At 41.2% G+C, this 25358-nt stretch overlaps 1 protein-coding gene across 9 annotated transcripts in view; it reads right to left on the bottom strand.

Moving 5' to 3' along the window:
• LOC130361114 (whey acidic protein-like) overlaps positions 1 to 25358 on the bottom strand; it is a 296171-nt gene that overhangs the window by 24683 nt on the left and 246130 nt on the right. The window contains exons 1-2 of one of the 9 annotated variants that reach the window (XM_056563687.1): positions 18922 to 18950; positions 18796 to 18838 (exon numbers count right to left, since the gene is read on the bottom strand). The exons of 6 other annotated variants lie outside the window; for them this stretch is intronic. In XM_056563687.1, the coding sequence (XP_056419662.1) occupies positions 18796 to 18838; positions 18922 to 18935 (57 nt within the window). In that variant the 5' untranslated portion in view covers positions 18936 to 18950. Of the gene's footprint in view, positions 1 to 4255; positions 4364 to 18795; positions 18839 to 18921; positions 18951 to 25358 lie in introns of those variants that run through there. 2 more of the 9 variants (XM_056563688.1, XM_056563693.1) reach the window with 2 other exon arrangements.

The following is a 25358-nucleotide window of genomic DNA, read 5'->3' as shown; positions in this document are numbered from 1 at the left end:
TGGACCCCAATATTATACAGTCACATAGTCCACAACTGGGCCCCAATATTATACGGTCACATAGACCTCAACTGGGCCCCAATATTATACAGTCACATAGTCCACAACTGGGCCCCATTATTATACAGTCACATAGTCCACAACTGGGCCCCAATATTATACAGTCACATAGTCCACAACTGGACACCAATATTATACAGTCACAGAGTCCACAACTGGACCCCAATATTATACAGTCACATAGTCTACAACTGGACCCCAATATTATACAGTCACATAGTCCACAACTGGGCCCCAATATTATACAGTCACATAGTCCACAACTGGACCCCGATACTATACAGTCACATAGTCCACAACTGGACCCCAACATTATACAGTCACATAGTCCACAACTGGACCCCAATACAGTCACATAGTCCCCAACTGGACCCCAATATTATACAGTCACATAGTCCACAACTGGACCCCAATATTATACAGTCACAGAGTCCACAACTGGACCCCAATATTATACAGTCACAGAGTCCACAAATGGGCCCCAATATTATACAGTCACAGAGTCCACAACTGGACCCCAATATTATACAGTCACATAGTCCACAACTGGACCCCAATATTATACAGTCACATAGTCCACAACTGGACCCCAATATCATACAATCACATAGTCCACAACTGGACCCCAATATTATACAGTCACATAGTCCACAAATGGGCCCCAATATTATACAGTCACATAGTCCACAACTGGGCCCCAATATTATACAGTCACATAGTCCACAACTGGACCCCAATACAGTCACATAGTCCCCAACTGGACCCCAATATTATACAGTCACATAGTCCACAACTGGTTCCCAATATTATACAGTCACATAGTCCACAGCTGGACCCCAATATTATACAGTCACATAGTCCACAACTGGACCCCAATATTATACAGTCACATAGTCCACAACTGGGCCCCAATAGTATACAGTCACATAGTCCACAACTGGACCCCGATATTATACAGTCACATAGTCCACAACTGGGCCCCAATATTATACAGTCACGTAATCCACACCTGGGACCCAATATTATACAGTCACATAGTCCACAACTGGACCCCAATATTATACAGTCACATAGTCCACAACTGGACCCCAATATTATACAGTCACATAGTCCACAACTGGACCCCAATACTATACAGTCACATAGTCCACAACTGTGCCCCAATATTATACAGTCACGTAGTCCACACCTGGGACCCAATATTATACAGTCACATAGTCCACAACTGGACCCCAATATTATACAGTCACATAGTCCACAACTGGGCCCCAATATTATACAGTCACATAGTCCACAACTGGACCCCAATATTATACAGTCACATAGTCCACAACTGGACCCCAATATTATACAGTCACATAGTCCACAATTGGACCCCAATATCATACAATCACATAGTCCACAACTGGACCCCAATATTATACAGTCACATAGTCCACAACTGGGCCCCAATATTATACAGTCACATAGTCCACAACTGGACCCCAATATTATACAGTCACATACTCCACAACTGGACCCCAATATTATACAGTCACGTAGTCCACAACTGGGCCCCAATATTATACAGTCACATAGTCCATTCAGCCCAGGAACTGCAGGATTATAAGGAAAAGCTACAACCTGATATAAACTCATATTTAGATGACGAGACGTTATAATACAGAGAGTTGAGTCTATAAAACATGTCACCCCCAGACCCAGCACCATGTGGGGAGCCTAGAACCATTGGAATAGGTCCCAAACCTCTAACGGGACAAGTTCCATAATGTTCCAAGTTCGGTGAACAGAGAAGAACTACAGGATCTTATGAGAATTCTACACAACCCACCTTGACCGAGAACAGACGAGAGTCCAAGTATGAGGAAGACGATGGCCGGGGACATGTCTGCGGCTTCTCCTGAGGCTGAGGCGTCTACGTGGTTTATATATAGTATTCAGTCATAGGAGACGCAGGTGACAAGACGAGAGATCAAAGAAGGAAAAGGAACGAGACCGTCATCATGACCCCGACATAATCCCCACCAAGACGGCAGAGACACGAGGAAGACCTAAAAACAGACACAATTATCCGGATAATTGATGACGGCTCCGGAAATTATAGATAAATACTGAACAGCCATATTCTTCTGCTGCCCCAGCCTGTGGTAGTCATCTCCATTACCGACGACTCCTGGATAACGACTCCCGGATAACGACTCCCGGATAACGACTCCCGGATGACTCACCGGACACAAGTCTCCAAGGGTTATCGAGCCCCGAGACATAAATGATAGACATGAAGCAAAAACACTAATATCCACCAACTAAGAGAGGACCTCAGGGACATAGAGGGGGACCACAGGGACATAGAGAGGACCTCAGGGACATAGAGAATGACCACAGGGACAAAGAAAGGGCCTCAGGGACATAGAAAGGAACCTCAGGGACATACAGAGGACCTCAGGGACATAGAGAGGGACCTCAGGGACATAGAGAGGACCTCAGGAACATAGAGAGGGACCTCAGGGACATACAGAGGACCTCAGGGACATAGAGAGGGACCTCAGGGACACACAGAGGACCTCAGGGACATAGAGAGGGACCTCAGGGACATAGAGAGGGACCTCAGGGACATAGAGAGGGACCTCAGGGACATACAGAGGACCTCAGGGACATAGAGAGGGACCTCAGGGACATAGAGAGGACCTCAGGGACATAGAGAATGACCACAGGGACAAAGAAAGGACCTCAGGGACATAGAAAGGAACCTCAGGGACATACAGAGGACCTCAGGGACATAGAGAGGGACCTCAGGGACATACAGAGGACCTCAGGGACATAGAGAGGGACCTCAGGGACACACAGAGGACCTCGGGGACATAGAGAGGGACCTCAGGGACATAGAGAGGGACCTCAGGGACATAGAGAGGGACCTCAGGGACATACAGAGGACCTCAGGGACATAGAGAGGGACCTCAGGGACATAGAGAGGACCTCAGGGACATAGAGAGGACCTCAGGGACATAGAGAGGACCTCAGGGACAAAGAGAGGGACTGTGCCCTCAGTAATACCAGGACATGAGCTCTATGAGACTGAACACATCTTGTATATACTAGTGTACATGGTAGAAATAGACCGATGTGGTCACCAGAATACTGAAGAATGTTTTCGGGTACTTCTGACTTCGCTCTCTCAGACGCTATTTTTTCTATCTTTATTTCTTTTTTACAGACTTTATTACATATAATCCTATAACGTTTCCCCTTTGTGTTTTAGTCGTCCCTTCGCTTTCCTCTTATCCTTTATCACATCCATAAAGGTGACCACATTGGTCTTCTCCTATTTCTATATATCTGGTACATGATGGTCTATGACTGGGCCGTATATAGGTCTCCCCCGTGCAGCTCCCCTGCTGTGTTTGGTGTGAGCACTAGGGGGCAGCATAGGATCCGCAGTAAACTGGGTCACTATAGTTCTGTGTTATAATAGAATGGGTGTAATTTATCATGTGTACTGGGCTTGGTAAGTACATTGGTCAACATCACAGCGTCATTGTTTAGGGGGAAAAATGGTGTATGTGTATATGTATGTATGTACTGTATGTATATAATATGGGGCTATGTATGTATCTATGTACTGTATGTGTATATATGAGTATATGTTTGTATATATGAGTATATATATATTTGTATATATGTGTATGTATGGGTATATATGGGTATATGTATGTATGTGTTTATAGGTATATGTATGTATGTGTATATATGGGTATATGTATTTATGTATGTGTGTATATAGGAATATGTATGTATATATGTATGTGTATATATGGATATATGTATATGTGTGTATATAGGTATATGTATTTATGTATGTGTGTATATAGGAATATGTATGTATATATGTATGTGTATATATGGGTATATGTATATGTGTGTATATAGGAATATGTATGTATATATGTATGTGTATATATGGATATATGTATATGTGTGTATATAGGAATATGTATGAATATATGTATGTGTATATATGGGTATGTGTATATATGTGTATATAGGAATATGTAAGTCTATATGTATGTGTGTATGTAGGTATATGTATGTAGGTATGTGTATATATGTGTATATATGGGTATATACAAACATAAATAATATGGTGCGCGGGCAGGGAAAATAGAAAAAAACAGTGATTGGCTGTGAGAGACGGCACCTCAAAAAATGAGAGAAAATCAGGTGATTTTTCTGTTAGTCGGCACATCCTGCTGTTGATCTGTATTGTTTATTGTTTACTAACTCTTGTAAACTTCTTTATTGACGATTTTGTGTTGTTCTCTGAAATATTTCAAAATAAAACATTTTTGAAATAAAAAATAAAAAAAGAGAGAAAATCGTCAGTTGTTGGCGAGTGATGCTAGGTAAGTGCTCGTGCACGCAGAGGAGCAGCCCCAGGGGGCAGCAATTTGATTGCAAAAGAAGAGATTGGTGCATTATTCCTATGGACTAGGCCTAGTTAGCAACGAATTAAAGGGGTATTTTTTTTTAAATAAACTGGCTCCAGAACGTTAAACAGATTTGTAAATGACTTCTATTTAAAAATCGTAACCCTTCCAGTACGTAACAGCTGCTGTATGCACCACAGGAAGTTGTGTAGTTCTTTCCAGTCTGACCACAGTGCTCTCTGCTGACACCTCTGTCCATGTCAGGAACTGTCCAGAGCAGGATAGGTTTGCTATGGGGATTTGCTACTACTCTGGACAGTTCCTGACATGGACAGAGGTGTCAGCATAGAGCACTGTGGTCAGACTGGAAAGAACTACACAACTTCCTGTGGTGCATACAGCAGCTGTTACGTACTGGAAGGGTTACGATTTTTAAATAGAAGTCATTTACAAATCTGTTTAAAGTTCTGGAGCCAGTTGATTAAAAAAAAAAAAAAATCACTGTAGTGGAGTACCCCTTTAATGTCTAGGGATGCCCTTTCTGGATGTGCTCAAGAAATCGTGCCACAGAGCGTGAGCGAGACATTTCGAGCATCGCAAGTCATTTAGCACGGAGCAAAGTTTGCTCCATGCCTGGGGTGCCGCAGCCAAGATCGCAGGGTTCCCCAGCAGCGGGACCCCAGTAATCAGATACCTTATCCCCTATTCTGTGGATAGTGGATAAGATGTCTAGGGGCGTAGGTACCCCTTTAAGTTAAAATTAAATCTCATCCCAGTATAGTGAAGAACATATCTGGCTACGCCAAAGATGGCACAAATATCACCCAGGGTGGATCGGGCCTCTGAGTCTTACCCAGTCAGGGAGAATCAATCCGAAATCTCAATAGAACTACAAGTCTCAGTACAACCAAATCTCATATCTACAAACAACTTCTGGACAGTGACCAGTGACTCCTGTACTAACTACAAAGTGCTGGGCGGTGTGACCGAAAATGTATATCACAGTATTTTTCTAATTTATGGCGGTTTCATGGTATTTAATAGTATTTCGGGGGGGGGGGGGGGGGGGGGTCCTCAGTGTAGTGTCAGGTGGTCGGGGGTCCTAACCATGGTCCTGGGGGTGTCGGTCAGGCCGCCGGTAACTCTCCGCCATGTCTCCACAGTTCTGTTTGAGTTTCCGGCGCCCTCCCGGAAGTCACATGCCTGCTGGGAGTTGTAGTCCTCTCCCAGCTCCTCCCAGTCAGTTCATTTTGGCCCGGACTACACTTCCCAGAGACGCTGTGCTGACGGACGTTTCTCTACGCCATCACGCATTGGAGTTTTTTGCTATGGAAACAGTATTGCGGTATGTGAAAAAATTCATATCGTAAAGAAAAAACACACCGGTATTCGGTATGAACCGGTATACCGCCCAGCACTACGACAAAGTGTAACCCAAGAACTGTGTGACCAAATCTGAAGCATCTTGAAGTGTCCTTTCTCTGTTGGATGTTCTTCATTAACCCCAGGCTTTCTGCTGTTGTTTTTGAGGCTTTATTCCCATAGGGTGATATTTCTGGTGTTGTTTTTGAGGCTTTGTTCCCATAGGGTGATATTTCTGGTGTTGTTTTTGAGGCTTTATTCCCATAGGGTGAAATTTCTGGTGTTGTTTTTGAGGCTTTATTCCCATAGGGTGATAATTTCTGGTGTTGTTTTTGAGGCTTTATCCCCATAGGGTGATGATTTCTGGTGTTGTTTTTGAGGCTTTATCCCCATAGGGGGATGATTTCTGGTGTTGTTTTTGAGGCTTTATCCCCATAGGGGGATGATTTCTGGTGTTGTTTTTGAGGCTTTATCCCCATAGGGTGATGATTCCTGTAGCTGTGGAGACGTTTTGGTTGTGTAGTTGGCGGTGTATCAGAGGAATCATATCTGATGGGGGCTGATTCCTCGGAGTTAGGTGGGTACCTGATGGCCAAGCATGGGCTCACACCCTGACATTCCAGTAGATCCTCTTTGTGACCAGTTCAAGATGATTTTTTATAAAATATTGAAATGGTTCTACTGGGGAACGCTTCTGTAGACATTGTGCAATACCGTCTGTTTTGGTGGTGGTGGTGGTGGGGGGGGGGGGGGGGTTGACCCCACAAATATCTATCCAGAGTAGACCAAGGAGACTGCACAGGTGAGGGATTTTTTGGGATACTTGCGCTAATACAATCAAGGGGTCTGGACAGAAGAAGCAGAAGTGAATGGAGTTTGCATACATTGTAATGAGGCATCTAATGACCCTGCGGTGCCCATATCCTGGTGTCTACGCCCAGAGCTGAGGGGAAGTCCAGGTTGGCCGCACCAGGGTCTATCAGAGGACGGGCAGGTAGGTGTGTGTTGGGGTTGTTCTGTGATCGTTCCAGCAGGAGAGTCGCCGACAGCCGGACACTTCACTGAGAAATTGGTTCCCAAAACCTGGAAGGTCGTTGGGGTTGAGGAGCTGCAGCCGAGGCCTCTGGGAGCAGTGAAGATGTTATTGGAGCAGATATAAGAACCGGACCTCCCAGAGGACATATAATACCAAAAGGGACCTCCCAGAGGACATATAATACTAAAAGGGACCTCCCAGAGGACATATAATACCAAAAGGGACCTCCCAGAGGACATATAATACCAAAAGGGACCTCCCAGAGGACATATAATACCACAAGAAGAGGACAGGGAGGGGAATCTATTACCTTCATTATTGCTGCTTTGGATTGATGAGTTGCAGACCCGGAGCTATGTCCAGGGGACAGGAATTTCCCCTTCTTCTGTGGATGATGTTCTGGTTGTGACTGACCGGCCCTGGACTACCCCCTTACATTATGGATGATGATCTGGCTGTGACTGACCAGCCCTGGACTACCCCCTTACATTATGGATGATGTTCTGGTTGTGACTGACCAGCCCTGGACTACCCCCTTACATTATGGATGATGTTCTGGCTGTGACTGACCAGCCCTGGACTACCCCCTTACATTATGGATGATGTTCTGGCTGTGACTGACCAGCCCTGGACTACCCCCTTACATTATGGATGATGTTCTGGCTGTGACTGACCAGCCCTGGACTACCCCCTTACATTATGGATGATGAGCTGTTGTCTGATCCCCATCGCACTCCACAACCTTCTGGATTTATGACATGTTATTATTACTTTATTACTACGTCTATATAATTATTATTACTTTATTACTACGTCTATATAATTATTATTACTTTATTACTACATCTATATTATTATTATTACTTTATTACTACGTCTATATAATTATTATTACTTTATTACTACGTCTATATAATTATTATTACTTTATTACTACGTCTATATAATTAATATTACTTTATTACTATGTCTATATTATTATTACTTTATTACTACATCTATATTATTATTATTACTTTATTACTACGTCTATATAATTATTATTACTTTATTACTACGTCTATATAATTATTATTACTTTATTACTACGTCTATATAATTATTATTACTTTATTACTACGTCTATATTATTATTACTTTATTACTACATCTATATTATTATTATTACTTTATTACTACGTCTATATTATTATTATTACTTTATTACTACGTCTATATTATTATTATTACTTTATTACTACGTCTATATAATTATTATTACTTTATTACTACGTCTATATAATTATTAATACTTTATTACTATGTCTATATTATTATTATTACTTTATTACTACGTCTATATTATTATTATTACTTTATTACTACGTCTATATTATTATTATTACTTTATTACTATGTCTATATAATTATTAATACTTTATTACTATGTCTATATTATTATTACTTTATTACTACATCTATATTATTATTATTACTTTATTACTACATCTATATAATTATTATTACTTTATTACTACGTCTATATTATTATTACTTTATTACTACATCTATATAATTATTATTACTTTATTACTACGTCTATATAATCATTATTACTTTATTACTACGTCTATATAATTATTATTACTTTATTACTACGTCTATATAATTATTATTACTTTATTACTACGTCTATATAATCATTATTACTTTATTACTACGTCTATATAATTATTATTACTTTATTACTACGTCTATATAATCATTATTACTTTATTACTACGTCTATATAATTATTATTACTTTATTACTACGTCTATATAATTATTATTACTTTATTACTATGTCTATATAATTATTAATACTTTATTACTATGTCTATATTATTATTATTACTTTATTACTACGTCTATATTATTACTTTATTACTACGTCTATATTATTATTATTACTTTATTACTGTCTATATAATTATTAATACTTTATTACTATGTCTATATTATTAATACTTTATTACTACATCTATATAATTATTATTACTTTATTACTACGTCTATATTATTATTACTTTATTACTACATCTATATAATTATTATTACTTTATTACTACGTCTATATAATTATTATTACTTTATTACTACGGCTATATAATTATTATTACTTTATTACTACGTCTATATATTTATTATTACTTTATTACTACGTCTATATAATTATTATTACTTTATTACTACGTCTATATTATTATTATTACTTTATTACTACATCTATATTATTATTATTACTTTATTACTACGTCTATATAATTATTATTACTTTATTACTACGTCTATATAATTATTATTACTTTATTACTACGTCTATATAATTATTATTACTTTATTACTACGTCTATATTATTATTACTTTATTACTACATCTATATTATTATTATTACTTTATTACTACGTCTATATAATTATTATTACTTTATTACTACGTCTATATAATTATTAATACTTTATTACTATGTCTATATTATTATTATTACTTTATTACTATGTCTATATTATTATTATTACTTTATTACTACGTCTATATTATTATTATTACTTTATTACTATGTCTATATAATTATTAATACTTTATTACTATGTCTATATTATTATTACTTTATTACTACATCTATATAATTATTATTACTTTATTACTACGTCTATATCATTATTACTTTATTACTACATCTATATAATTATTATTACTTTATTACTACGTCTATATTATTATTATTACTTTATTACTACGTCTTTATAATTATTATTACTTTATTACTACGTCTATATAATCATTATTACTTTATTACTACGTCTATATAATTATTATTACTTTATTACTACGTCTATATAATCATTATTACTTTATTACTACGTCTATATAATTATTATTACTTTATTACTACGTCTATATAATTATTATTACTTTATTACTATGTCTATATAATTATTAATACTTTATTACTATGTCTATATTATTATTATTACTTTATTACTACGTCTATATTATTACTTTATTACTACGTCTATATTATTATTATTACTTTATTACTGTCTATATAATTATTAATACTTTATTACTATGTCTATATTATTATTACTTTATTACTACATCTATATAATTATTATTACTTTATTACTACGTCTATATTATTATTACTTTATTACTACATCTATATAATTATTATTACTTTATTACTACGTCTATATAATTATTATTACTTTATTACTACGTCTATATAATTATTATTACTTTATTACTACGTCTATATATTTATTATTACTTTATTACTACGTCTATATAATTATTATTACTTTATTACTACGTCTATATAATTATTATTACTTTATTACTACGTCTATATATTTATTATTACTTTATTACTACGTCTATATAATTATTATTACTTTATTACTACGTCTATATATTTATTATTACTTTATTACTACGTCTATATATTTATTATTACTTTATTACTACGTCTATATATTTATTATTACTTTATTACTACGTCTATATAATTATTATTACTTTATTATTTCGTGTTATTATTACTTTATTACTTCGTGTTTTTGCAGCTGATTATTTTGCAGTAACTTGTTGACACCATATTTGTCACCTTTTCTTGGCCCCAGAACATGTGAGGAAGGAACAGTAGGAATCCTTAGTGATATTTGGCGCGGCGCCATTGTTTGCCGCACACAGCAGTTAGCCCGGAGGGTATAATGGGGGAGGAGGGTTCATTGTCTCTGTTCCTGATCAGGGACCGGCTTCTGTAGGACACGGAAGTATTTAATCAGGAAATTATAAAATTCATTAAGATTTTTGCGCAACATTTACTCAAGCGGAATGATGAGGATCCTGATGGGGACTTGTTGTTCTTCCTGACTGGGATATTGTGCAAGAGATGGAGACAACCAGGAAAACCATGTGATCGATGGTCCCTGCAGGACCACAGGGGGTTACATGTCCGGGACACATTTGTAATGTTTCCCTTTTTCTCACCCTGTATTTACTGAAGAGGTCTTGAAAGGGTTACTCCGCCCCTAGACATGTTATCCCCTATGCAAAGGATTGGGGGTAAGATGTCTGATCATGGGTCCTGCCTCGATCTCCCTGCTGCACCCAGCGTTTTTTTTAGAGAGTCGGGTGCAGCGCCTGGGGCTCGTGACATCTCGGCCACGCCCCCTCGATGCAAGTCTATGGGAGGGGGCGTGACGTTCGCCATGCCCCCTCCCATAGACTGGCATTGAGAGGGCGTGGCCGTGATGTCACGAGCCTCCGCCCCGCATTGCCAGTCATCCGACACGGAGTGAAGTTCGCTCCGTGTACCCGCTGTCTGGGATGCCGCAGCTGAGATCGCGGGGGTTCCCAGATCACGACATCTTATCCCCTATTTTTTGGATAGAGGCTGAAAGGGGGTTGCGGGTGTCCGTGGAAAGGGACAGACCCAAAATCCGACATTTGCGCGGCGCTTCTCCGGGATGAAACAGATGATGTCAGCAGGAATGCTGTGTCAACTTTTTATTTTTTTATGTACAATAGTAACATGGACAATAAAATATACACAGATTCAGGATGTGCAGGACAACGCGTTTCTAGAGGGGATTCCTCTCTTCATCAGATCCATTTATTTAGTGTAAAGTGCGGGTATTTATTCAGTGTGGGGGTTTCAAACTTTTCAAATGTTGGTGGGTAGCTGAGGTCACTGGGGGCGGGGCTGTGACGTCAGTCCCCTCAGCTAGAACTGTTAAGGGCTTTAGCAGGGTTTACCTATAACATTGAGAAATGTTCCCCATTGAAACCAATAGATCTATTTAGGTCTATGGCAGGGTCAACTGGCTTCTCGTTGAAATTGAGCAGCTTTAAAGGGGTATTACAGGAATTTGTTTTATTTGACTTTGCTACAGGGGCTGTAAAGTTAGTGTAGTCCATAATATAGTGTCTGTACCTGTGTGTGACGGTTTTCTCACAATTCTTCTGTGATTTTCACCCCAATATTTATAATTATCAACATACAATATGACTACTGTCTCAGATTTTCCCAGGTTGCAATGCGGCCGAGACCTGACATCACTAGTCAGCTGATGACAAGGAGCCTGTCTGCTTCAATGGGTGGAGCGATCAATCTGCATCTAATGCAACAGCTGTAGGCACCCTGATTGAAAACCACAGGTCTTTTGAATGGATGCAGCTCATTTATGTTTCAATGGGTGGGGTGGCTGATGTGTTGGAGGGAGGAAAATGGAATTGTGGGATTTGTAGGCAAAAGAAGAAAAGTCAAACAGGAAATACCAGTTCACAAACAGCTAACCACAGTGTTATGGTAATCTCAGAACATAGCCATTTATCCCCAAGACAAGCGCAGATCCTTCCTAAGCATGTCCATTACTGCCTGCCAGGTACCTACTAAAATCACCTTATGCTGGAGAACCCCTTTAAGTCTGGCTGAGGCTTGGATGGGAACCAGAAGAACACGGTGTTAGAATGGGGCTGCGAGTGTATATATAACTCTGAGTGACAGCAAAGGTCAATAGGTCAAGTGGATAATGGTTGAGATGGAAGTAATTACTGTACTTTGTGGTTATATTAGAACATTCAGGTTGACAGATGGGGGAAGTTATTCTTAATCTTGTGGTGACAGTAAATGAAAGCAACACAGGCAGATCTATGAGTGATAGGGTTGTAGTGATTGTATTTGGCCAGTAGGGGACGCTGTTGTACGGGTTGAATGGATTTGTGTTATAATGAGGAGGATACAGGAGGGGGATTGTGTGTTTTATGGAATGTGTATTAGTTTTTCTTTTTCTTATTTTTGTTCTAGGGATGATCCTGGGGGGTGGGGGTGGCTGGGTGGTTTTTGGGGTTTTGTTGGTAGGGTTATCGGCTTTATTGGGACGGGGGGGGAGGGGGGTTGGATTTGTGTGTTTCATGGAATGTGTATTATTTCTTGAGGTGGGGGTGGCTGGGTTGTTTATCGGCAGTGGGAATTATTTCACTATACAGTGGTCCCTCAAGTTACAATATTAATTGGTTCTGGGACAACCATTGTATGTTGAGACCATTGTATGTTGAGACCATTGTATGTTGATACCATTGTATGTTGAGAGCATTGTATGTTGAGACCATTGTATGTTGATAGCATTGTATGTTGAGAGCATTGTATGGTGAGACCATTGTATGCTGATACCATTGTATGTTGAAAACATTGTATGTTGATATCATTGTATGTTGAGACCATTGTATGTTGAAACCGTTGTATGTTGATATCATTTTATGTTGAGACCATTGTATGTTGAGACCATTGTATGTTGAAACCATTGTATGTTGAGATCAGAACTCTATGGAAACCTGGTAATTGGTTCTAAAGGCACCAAAATGTCATCCAAAAAAAAGGAAAAAGTGAGGATTAAATAAAAATAAGTAGATAACTAATATAGATAAAGCAAATCCTTACATATAAAAGAAAGAAAGATCTGCTGGGAGCTGTAAATCACTGTCTATGTCAGTGTTTCCCAAAGGCTGTCCTGGCATGCCGGGAGTTGTAGTTTTGCAACAGCTGGGGGGCACCCTGCTTGGGAAACACTGGTCTATGTAGAGGAAAGGAGCTTCTTCAGGGTCCTGTACAGAACATGCAATGTCCTAAAAAAGTAACATGGAGCCGCCCTCACCTGGTGTCCAAAGGAGCAGCTAACCCTGGAACAGGTAAAGAGTACAGAGCATGTAATACCTCCCTGTACTGTAGGGGGTGCTACCAGACACCAGTCACTGCATACACTTCAGTAATACAGGTAAAGAGTACAGAACATGTAATACCTCCCTGTACTGTAGGGGGCGCTACCAGACACCAGTCACTGCATACACTTCAGTAATACAGGTAAAGAGTACAGAACATGTAATACCTCCCTGTACTGTAGGGGGCGCTACCAGACACCAGTCAATACATACACTTCAGTAATACAGGTAAAGAGTACAGAACATGTAATACCTCCCTGTACTGTAGGGGGAGCTACCAGACACCAGTCAGTACATACACTTCAGTAATACAGGTAAAGAGTACAGAACATGTAATACCTCCCTGTACTGTAGGGGGCGCTACCAGACACCAGTCAGTGTATACACTTCAGTAATACAGGTAAAGAGTACAGAACATGCAATACCTCCCTGTACTGTAGGGGGCGCTACCAGACACCAGTCACTGCATACACTTCAGTAATACAGGTAAAGAGTACAGAACATGTAATACCTTCCTGTACTGTAGGGGGTGCTACCAGACACCAGTCAGTGTATACACTTCAGTAATACAGGTGAAGAGTACAGAACATGTAATACCTCCCTGTACTGTAGGGGGCGCTACCAGACACCAGTCACTGAATACACTTCAGTAATACAGGTAAAGAGTACAGAACATGTAATACCTCCCTGTACTGTAGGGGGTGCTACCAGATACCAGTCAGTGCATACACTTCAGTAATACAGGTAAAGAGTACAGAACATGTAATACCTCCCTGTACTGTAGGGGGCGCTACCAGACACCAGTCAGTGTATACACTTCAGTAATACAGGTAAAGAGTACAGAACATGTAATACCTCCCTGTACTGTAGGGGGTGCTACCAGACACCAGTCAGTGTATACTCTTTAGTAATACAGGTAAAGAGTACAGAACATGTAATACCTCCCTGTACTGTAGGGGGCACTACCAGACACCAGTCAGTGCATACACTTCAGTAACACAGGTAAAGAGTACAGAACATGTAATACCTCCCTTTACTGTAGGGGGCACTACCAGACACCAGGCAGTGCATACACTTCAGTAATAGAGGTAAAGAGTACAGAACATGTAATACCTCCCTGTACTGTAGGGGGTGCTACCAGACACCAGTCAGTGTATACACGTCAGTAATACAGGTAAAGAGTACAGAACATGTAATACCTCCCTGTACTGTAGGGGGTGCTACCAGACACCAGTCAGTGTATACTCTTTAGTAATACAGGTAAAGAGTACAGAACATGTAATACCTCCTTGTACTGTAGGGGGCGCTACCAGACACCAGTCAGTGTATACACTTCAGTAATACAGGTAAAGAGTACAGAACATGTAATACCTCCCTGTACTGTAGGGGGCGCTAACAGACACCAGTCAGTGTATACACGTCAGTAATACAGGTAAAGAGTACAGAACATGTAATACCTCCCTGTACTGTAGGGGGAGCTACCAGACACCAGTCAGTACATACACTTCAGTAATACAGGTAAAGAGTACAGAACATGTAATACCTCCCTGTACTGTAGGGGGCGCTACCAGACACCAGTCAGTGTATACACTTCAGTAATACAGGTAAAGAGTACAGAACATGTAATACCTCCCTGTACTGTAGGGGGCGCTAACAGACACCAGTCACTGCATACACTTCAGTAATACAGGTAAAGAGTACAGAACATGTAATACCTCCCTGTACTGTAGGGGGAGCTACCAGACAACAGTCAGTACATACACTTCAGTAATACAGGTAAAGAGTACAGAACATGTAATACCTCCCTGTACTGTAGGGGGCGCTACCAGACACCAGTCAGTGTATACACTTCAGTAATACAGGTAAAGAGTACAGAACATGCAATACCTCCCTGTACTGTAGGGGGCGCTACCAGACACCAGTCACTGCATACACTTCAGTAATACAGGTAAAGAGTACAGAACATGTAATACCTTCCTGTACTGTAGGGGTGCTACCAGACACCAGTCAGTGTATACACTTCAGTAATACAGGTGAAGAGTACAGAACATGTAATACCTCCCTGTACTGTAGGGGGCGCTACCAGACACCAGTCACTGAATACACTTCAGTAATACAGGTAAAGAGTACAGAACATGTAATACCTCCCTGTACTGTAGGGGGCGCTACCAGACACCAGTCAGTGCATACACTTCAGTAATACAGGTAAAGAGTACAGAACATGTAATACCTCCCTGTACTGTAGGGGGTGCTACCAGACACCAGTCAGTGTATACTCTTTAGTAATACAGGTAAAGAGTACAGAACATGTAATACCTCCCTGTACTGTAGGGGGCACTACCAGACACCAGTCAGTGCATACACTTCAGTAACACAGGTAAAGAGTACAGAACATGTAATACCTCCCTTTACTGTAGGGGGCACTACCAGACACCAGGCAGTGCATACACTTCAGTAATACAGGTAAAGAGTACAGAACATGTAATACCTCCCTGTACTGTAGGGGGCGCTAACAGACACCAGTCAGTGTATACACGTCAGTAATACAGGTAAAGAGTACAGAACATGTAATACCTCCCTGTACTGTAGGGGGTGCTACCAGACACCAGTCAGTGTATACTCTTTAGTAATACAGGTAAAGAGTACAGAACATGTAATACCTCCCTGTACTGTAGGGGGCGCTATCAGACACCAGTCAGTGCATATACTTCAATAATACAGGTAAAGAGTACAGAACATGTAATACCTCCCTGTACTGTAGGGGGCGCTACCAGACACCAGTCACTGCATACACTTCAGTAATACAGGGGTTTTACCAGTAAATTGCCCATTCTTATTGGTCAGTTCTTCCAGCCATTGACGGGTATCACAGATCTGTACTGTCCGTAGTATTGTATCTTGAGTCTGGTTTCAACTTACAATGGTCCAGAAAAGACCATTGTATGTTGAAACTATTGTATGTTGATGCCATTGTAAGTTGAGGGATCACTGTATTATGAGCTCTGTGGCGTCATTTAAACCGTGTGGTTGAAGTGTTACTAGGCGGTAGATCCAGTACATTTCTGTATTTTTTTGGGCTGAGAACTAGTGATGTCGCGAACATAAAATTTTCAGTTCGCGAACGGCGAACGCGAACTTCCGCAAATGTTCGCGAACCGGCAAACCGGCGAACCACCATTGACTTCAATGGGCAGGCGAATTTTAAAACCCACAGGGACTCTTTCTGGCCACAATAGTGATTTAAAATTTGTTTCAAGGGGACTAATACCTGGACTGTGGCGTGCCGGAGCGGGATCCAGGGCAAAACTCCCATGGAAAATTACATAGTGGATGCAGAGTCTGGTTTTAATCTATAAAGGGCATAAATCACCTAACATTCCTAAATTGTTTGGAATAACGTCCTTTAGCCCCCTTTAGGCAGCACATAGTTAGATCCCCCCTTTAGGCAGAACTAGTGTGACAATGAGCAAAAAAGGTTGTCAGCGAAATTCCCCTTTTAAGCAGAGGTCCCCAACCAGGGTGCCTCCAGCAGTTCAAGACACACGGACTGAACTTATAGCCCTTTTAATACTGTAGTTAGTTGCTTGAAGGAACTTAAGTTTTATTCTGGAGTACCCCTTTTAACCAGCGGTTCCCAACCAGGCTGCCTCCAGCTGTTGCAAGACACATGGACTGATATTTGAGCCATAAAAAGGGCTTTTTTGGGTGCTGTCCTTAAAGCAGATGTTACACTAGTGCTTTAGGAGTAAACTGGACCCTGAATACACCACCTAGCAGCAATCTAGCTATCGCTTTCCCTATACAGCAGGAGCAGCTTCTCTGACCCTCCACTTCCTAAGCCTGCAGCATGCTGAATGAGGGGAAAATGGCGTCCGTGCAGGAGGTAGGAGGGTCTGGAAGGGAGGGACTGCTACTGATTGGCTGTAATGTGTCTGCTGACTCTGACTCACAGGGTCAAAGTTTACTGCAATGTTAAAGTATAGGGGGTGGATCGAACTTCACATATGTTTGCCTGGCGATGCGAACGCGAACATGGTAAGTTCGCCGGGAACTGTTCGCCGGCGAACAATGCGCGACATCTCTACTGAGAACCTGTCATTCTTGTATGTTGGGAAGTGGTCGATTGGGCATATGGTGATGGGATTGTTTATGTCCGGATGTTTTTCTGAGCATTGTCTGGAGAGGCTGTGAAGGGCGAATTTTCCTTTGATAATGTTTCTGTGTTGGTTGAGTCGGAGATATAATTCTTGGGTATTGTAGGTTGCAGATGCAGCTGATCAGGTAAATAATGGAGCTGGATTTGCAGTTGAGGGAGAAATTGGTGTTGAGTATTTTGTTGGTGGTTTTGTAGGAAAATATTTTTTGTTTGTGGCTTATGATATTGCAGCAGAGACATCTTTTTGTTTCGCATCTGTATGCCCCTTTTGTTTTCTTATCCGTGGTATTGTTGTGGTAGGTTGCATGGTGTCTTAGTCTGCTGGGGGCTAGTAGGTTTTTTAGTGTTGGTGCTCTTCTGAAGGTTATGCCTGGTTTGTTTGGAAAGGCTGGATCGGATTGGAGTATGTGCCAGTGTTTTTGAACGACAGAGCGGATTGCGTTGTGGGAGGAGTTGTGGGTCGTAATGAAATTGAGTTTGATTTAATTTTCCGGATTTTCTCTGCTCGCTCTTGGTATTAGACAGTCTTCTTGTGTTAGTGATTTTGTTTTGTTACATGCTTCATTTAGGATTGTCTTGGGGTAACCTTTGGCTAAAAATCAATTCTGAAGAGTTTTGACTTGGGTGCGGAAGGTACTATTGGAGGTGCAGTTTTTATGGATCCATTTGTATTGGCTCAAGGGTATGTTTATTTTCCATTTTTTGTATTGTCTACTATTGAACGATAAATAGCTGTTTGAATCTACTTTTTTGAAATGAGTGGCCGTGATAATGTTGTTGTTTCCATGATAAATCTCCAGTTCCAGGAAGTCGATTTTATTGGCAGATTTGTTGGAGGTTAGTGTGATGCCCCAGTTATTGTTGTTTATGCTGGTGCTAAGTTCTTCGATCAGGTGAGGTGGTCCGTTCCATAGCATGAAGAGGTCGTCTATGTATCGACGTTATAGTGTCACATGCTCTTGAAATAGCAGATGAGAAGTGATAAATGTTTTCTCAAACAAGCCCATTACCAGATTGGCATAAGACGGTTCCACCGGCGTGCCCATCGCGGTCCTATGTGGGTGAGACAACTTGTCATCTTAAAATGAGACTAAATCAGCACCGATACAGTATCCACAAATAAAGAACAGACTTACCGGTATCTAAACATTTTCTTGATCTCAGACACACAGAGAAGGATTTACATGTGATGATTCTGGGTCACGTCCCTTTACTCAAGAGGGGCGGAGATAGAGTCATGATGATAAAGAAATTGGAACTAAGATGGATATACAATTTGACTACATTGAAACCTAATGGTTTGAATATTGAATTTAAGACTTATAATAAAATGTCCACTGTTCCATTTTAATGTTCTTGGACTAACCTCAATTCTTTATAGGAAAAGTTGAAAAGGTGAATTTTACTGGATTTTTATATTTTGTCTTTCTTCCAGATTGGATTTTTTACAATTGGAAATACACCACCATCGACTGGTGAATTATTTATCTACTTATTCTTCTATATCAGGACAAAGTTGGAAATTGTGCATATACCGTATATACTCGAGTATAAGCCGACCCGAATATAAGCTGAGGCCCCTAATTTCACCCCAAAAACCCAGGAAAAGTTATTGACTTGACTATAAGCCTCGGGTGGGAAATACATCATCCCCCCATGTCATCATCCAGACCCCCGTCATCATCCCCCCCTTCATCATCACCGCCTGTCAATCCCTTCATTAGTGGTCTTCAACCTAATGAAGGGATTGACAGACCACATTAGGTGACCCCGCATCATATCGCGACGGTCCCGGCGGCCATCAACGGCCGGGACCCGTGGCTAATACAGGACATCACCGATTGCGGTGATGCCCTGTATTAACCCTTCAGACGCGGCGTTCAAAGCTGACCGCCACGTCTGAAGCGAAAGTGAAACTATCCCGGCTGCTCAGTCGGGCTCTTCAGGACCGGTGAAACCCTACCTGCCTCCTCGGTGTTCGATCGACGAATGACTGCTTCGTGTCTGAGATCCAGGCAGGAACAGTCAAGCACTGATAACACTGATCACAGGCATGTTAATACACGCCAGTGATCTGTGTAAAAGATCAGTGTGTGCAGTGTTATAGGTCCCTATGAGATAACGATGATCAGTGTAAGAGATCAGTGTGTGCAGTGTTATAGGTCCCTATGGGATAATGATGATCAGTATAAGAGATCAGTGTGTGCAGTGTAATAGTCTCCTATGGGATAACAATGATCAGTGTAAGAGATCAGTGTGTGCTGTGTTATAGTCTCCTATGGGATAACAATGATCAGAATAAGAGATCAGTGTGTGCAGTGTTATAGTCTCCTATGGGATAACAACGATCAGTATAAGAGATCAGTGTGTGCAGTGTTATAGTCTCCTACGGGATAACAATGATCAGTATAAGAGATCAGTGTGTGCAGTGTTATAGTCTCCTACGGGATAACAACGATCAGTATAAGAGATCAGTGTGTGCTGTGTTATAGTCTCCTATGGGATAACAATGATCAATATAAGAGACCAGTGTGTGCAGTGTTATAGTCTCCTTTGGGATAACAATGATCAGTGTAAGAGATCAGTGTGTACCGTGTTATAGTCTCCTATGGGATAACAATGATCAGTATAAGAGATCAGTGTGTGCAGTGTTATAGCCCCCTATGGGATAACAATGATCAGTATAAGAGATCAGTGTGTGCAGTGTTATAGGTCCCTAAGAAATAACAATGATCTGTATAGAAGATCAGTGTGTACAGTGTTATAGGTCCCTATGGATAACAATGATCAGTATAAGAGATCAGTGTGTACCGTGTTATAGTCTCCTATGGGATAACATTGATCAGTATAAGAGATCAGTCTGCGCAGTGTTATAGCCCCCTATGGGATAACAATGATCAGTATAAGAGATCAGTGTGTACCGTGTTATAGTCTCCTATGGGATAACATTGATCAGTATAAGAGATCAGTCTGCGCAGTGTTATAGCCCCCTATGGGATAACAATGATCAGTATAAGAGATCAAGTGTGTGCAGTGTTATAGGTCCCTATGGGATAACAATGATCAGTATAAGAGATCAGTGTGTGCAGTGTTATAGTCTCCTATGGGATAACAATGATCAGTATAAGAGATCAGTGTGTGCAGTGTTATAGGTCCCTAAGAAATAACAATGATCTGTATAGAAGATCAGTGTGTACAGTGTTATAGGTCCCTATGGATAACAATGATCAGTATAAGAGATCAGTGTGTACCGTGTTATAGTCTCCTATGGGATAACAATGATCAGTATAAGAGATCAGTCTGCGCAGTGTTATAGCCCCCTATGGGATAACAATGATCAGTATAAGAGATCAGTGTGTGCAGTGTTATAGGTCCCTATGGGATAACAATGATCAGTATAAGAGATCAGTGTGTGCAGTGTTATAGGTCCCTATGGGATAATAATGATCAGTATAAGAGATCAGTGTGTGCAGTGTTATAGGTCCCTATGGGATACCAATGATCTGTATAGAAGATCAGTGTGTACAGTGTTATAGGTCCCTATGGATAACAATGATCAGTATAAGAGATCAGTGTGTACCGTGTTATAGTCTCCTATGGGATAACAATGATCAGTATAAGAGATCAGTCTGCGCAGTGTTATAGCCCCCTATGGGATAACAATGATCAGTATAAGAGATCAGTGTGTGCAGTGTTATAGGTCCCTATGGGATAACAATGATCAGTATAAGAGATCAGTGTGTGCAGTGTTATAGTCTCCTATGGGATAACAATGATCAGTATAATAGATCAGTGTGTGCAGTGTTATAGTCTCCTATGGGATAACAATGATCAGTATAAGAGATCAGTGTGTGCAGTGTTATAGACTCCTATGGGAAAACAATGATCAGTATAAGAGATCAGTGTGTGCAGTGTTATAGGCCCCTATGGGACCTATAACATTGCAAAAAAAAAGATAAAAAAAAGTGTTAATTAAGATCATTTAACCCCTTCCCTAGTAAAAGTTTGAATCACCCCCCTTTCCCATTAAAAAAATAAAACAGTGTAAATAAAAATAAACATATGTGGTATCGCCGCGTGCGTAAATGTACGAACTATAAAAATATATCATTAATTACGTGGCAAGGCAACGTCACTAGTCCGGGTCCGGGCCTGGAGCGGAGAAGAGGCCCCCCCTGGTGAAGATGGAGTGAAGATGGACAGCCCGGAACGACTAACCCTCCCCACTGGACGGTCCTTGCAGCATAGATGTCCCGGAACAGCTCACCCTGCCTTCCCTCCGAGGGGAGGTGAGTACAAAACTAAAGGGGAGGGGGGGCTGGATGATGATGAAGGCCGAAGTGGTCTTCAACCTGTGGACCTCCAGAGGTTTCAAAACCACAACACCCAGCATGCCCGGACAGCCATCGGGCATGCTGGGAGTTGTAGTTTTGCAACATCTGGAGGTCCGCAGGTTGGAGACCACTGAGAAGGGATTGACAGGCGGAGAGTTCACTTGAGTATAAGCCGAGGGGGGGGGGGGGGGGGCGTTTTAAGCACGAAAAATCGTTCTGAAAAACTCGGCATATACTCGAGTATATACGGTAGGTAATTGGGGAAACAAGTCAGTGGTTGAACATAGAAATCTAACTTCTGTGCTGTACGAGATCATGTGACCTGTGTTTCTATGACACCCTGAATGCAGTTTTACTATTGGCGATGACGTAGCCCGATCCGGTTTCCTCCTGATCGCGGGCTTTATGCTGCGCATGTTGTGTATAACCGTTACTGTCCAGGGTGAGTGTGTGTTTCCCAGTGTATTGTAACGTACGTCATTGAATTGTCAATGATGTCGTATGTGACATATTATGCACTTAGAATAGGGGTATATGGCGACATTAGCATTTATATGTTTTCTGCTCACATATGTATCCTCAGCTCCTATTAATATGTTAGACACATCTGTGATTGAGCACTATATATATATATTTATATATATATATATATATTTATGATACTTCATTGTACACTGTGCGCTGGGATCTTCTCTTTGGATATTGAAGCGTTGGGTCTAGATGATGGCGAGAACCTACTGTTTGGCTTTCTATGGACTTGGATGTGCTGCTTTTTTCAATTATAGATATATATGAACAGTTCTCTCCCCCCCCACCCCCCACCCCCCTCTCTCTATATATATATTAAACTATTAAACTCAAGGGGGGAGATTTATCAAAATCTGTCCAGAGGAAAAGTTGCCCAGTTGCCCATAGCAACCAATCTGATCACTTCTTTCATTTTCAACAAGGCCTCTGCAAAATGAAAGAAGCGATCTGATTGGTTGCTATGGGCAATTGGGCAACTTTTCCTTTGCACAAGTTTTGATAAATCTCCCCCAATGTGTGTATGTGTGTTCCCCAATCACGTCCAAACGGCTAAAGATATTAACATGAAACTTGGTCACATGTTACTTATATGTCAACAACAAACAAAGGATAGGTTATTTAACCCTTACTCACCCCCATTTGCCAGCATCATGTCTGGAGGAAACCAGGCACTGCCCATCACCTGCCCAATACCATCCCTACAGTGATCATGGGGGGGGCAGCATCATGTCTGGGGGAAACCAGGCACTGCCCATCACCTGCCCAATACCATCCCTACAGTGATCATGGTGGGGGCAGCATCATGTCTGGAGGAAACCAGGTACTGCCCATCACCTGCCCAATACCATCCCTACAGGTATCATGGTGGGGGCAGCATCATGCCTGGAGGAAACCAGGTACTGCCCATCACCTGCCCAATACCATCCCTACAGTGATCATGGTGGGGGCAGCATCATGTCTGGGGGAAACCAGGTACTGCCCATCACCTGCCCAATACCATCCCTACAGTGATCATGGTGGGGGCAGCATCATGTCTGGGGGAAACCAGGCACTGCCCATCACCTGCCCAATACCATCCCTACAGTGATCATGGTGGGGGCAGCATCATGTCTGGGGGAAACCAGGCACTGCCCATTACCTGCCCAATACCATCCCCACAGTGATCATGGGGGGGGCAGCATCATGTCTGGGGGAAACCAGGCACTGCCCATTACCTGCCCAATACCATCCCCACAGTGATCATGGGGGGGGCAGCATCATGTCTGGGGGAAACCAGGCACTGCCCATCACCTGCCCAATACCATCCTACAGGTATCATGGTGGGGGCAGCATCATGCCTGGAGGAAACCAGGTACTGCCCATCACCTGCCCAATACCATCCCTACAGTGATCATGGTGGGGGCAGCATCATGTCTGGGGGAAACCAGGCACTGCCCATCACCTGCCCAATACCATCCCTACAGTGATCATGGTGGGGGCAGCATCATGTCTGGGGGAAACCAGGCACTGCCCATCACCTGCCCAATACCATCCCTACGGTGGTCATGGTGGGGGCAGCATCATGTCTGGGGGAAACCAGGCACTGCCCATCACCTGCCCAATACCATCCCTACGGTGGTCATGGTGGGGGCAATCCTGATCCAGAGCGCTCTGGACCTTCGACAGGGGTGGTCGTTCACCTTCCAACAAGACAATGACTGTAAGCACAACACAGGAGGGGCTTAGGGGACAACTCTGTGAATGTCCTTAAGTGGTTGAGCCAGAGCCCAAACCCAAAAGAGCATCTCTTTTGGGTTTGGAGACCTGAAAATGGCTTCCACCGACGGTCCCCATCCAACCTCACAGAGCTGAGAGGATTTGCAGAGAAAAAAATCCTAAATCCAGGTGTGTAAACCTTGTGGCCTCATCCCCAAAAAGACTGGAGGCTGAAATCACTGCCAAAGGGGCTTCACCTAAGTCCTGACAAAAGAGAATGAATACTTATGTCTCATTTTACAGTAAAGGGTATGAATACTTATGTCACATGTTATAGTAAAGGGTATGAATACTTATGTCACATGTTATAGTAAAGGGTATGAATACTTTTGTCACATGTTATAGTACAGGGTATGAATACTTATGTCACATGTTATAGTACAGGGTATGAATACTTTTGTCACATGTTATAGTAAAGGGTATGAATACTTATGTCACATGTTATAGTACAGGGTATGAATACTTATCTTACATGTTATAGTGAAGGGTATGAATACTTATGTCACATGTTATAGTAAGGGTATGAATACTTATGTCACATGTTATAGTACAGGGTATGAATACTTATCTTACATGTTATAGTGAAGGGTATGAATACTTATGTCACATGTTATAGTAAAGGGTATGAATACTTATGTCACATGTTATAGTACAGGGTATGAATACTTATCTTACATGTTATAGTGAAGGGTATGAATACTTATGTCACATGTTATAGTAAGGGTATGAATACTTATGACACTGCAGGATTATAGTTTTCCATTTTAATAAATGAGTGAATATTTATAACATTCTGTGATGACTTTGTCTTTATGGGGTTTTATGGCAGAATGACGGGAACACAAGGAGGAGAAGATCAGAATGTGACATAAAGGGAACATAAACACCACAATGTAACTCCAAGTCACTGACACTTGTGTGAGATCCCACTGTCCACTCAGGAAGAACACTGATTG

This window comes from Hyla sarda, chromosome 3, assembly GCF_029499605.1.
Source record: "Hyla sarda isolate aHylSar1 chromosome 3, aHylSar1.hap1, whole genome shotgun sequence".
NCBI classification, from domain to species: Eukaryota; Metazoa; Chordata; class Amphibia; order Anura; family Hylidae; genus Hyla; species Hyla sarda.
Note: the sequence above shows the minus strand (reverse complement) of the source record. Positions and strands in the feature narration are given on the sequence as shown.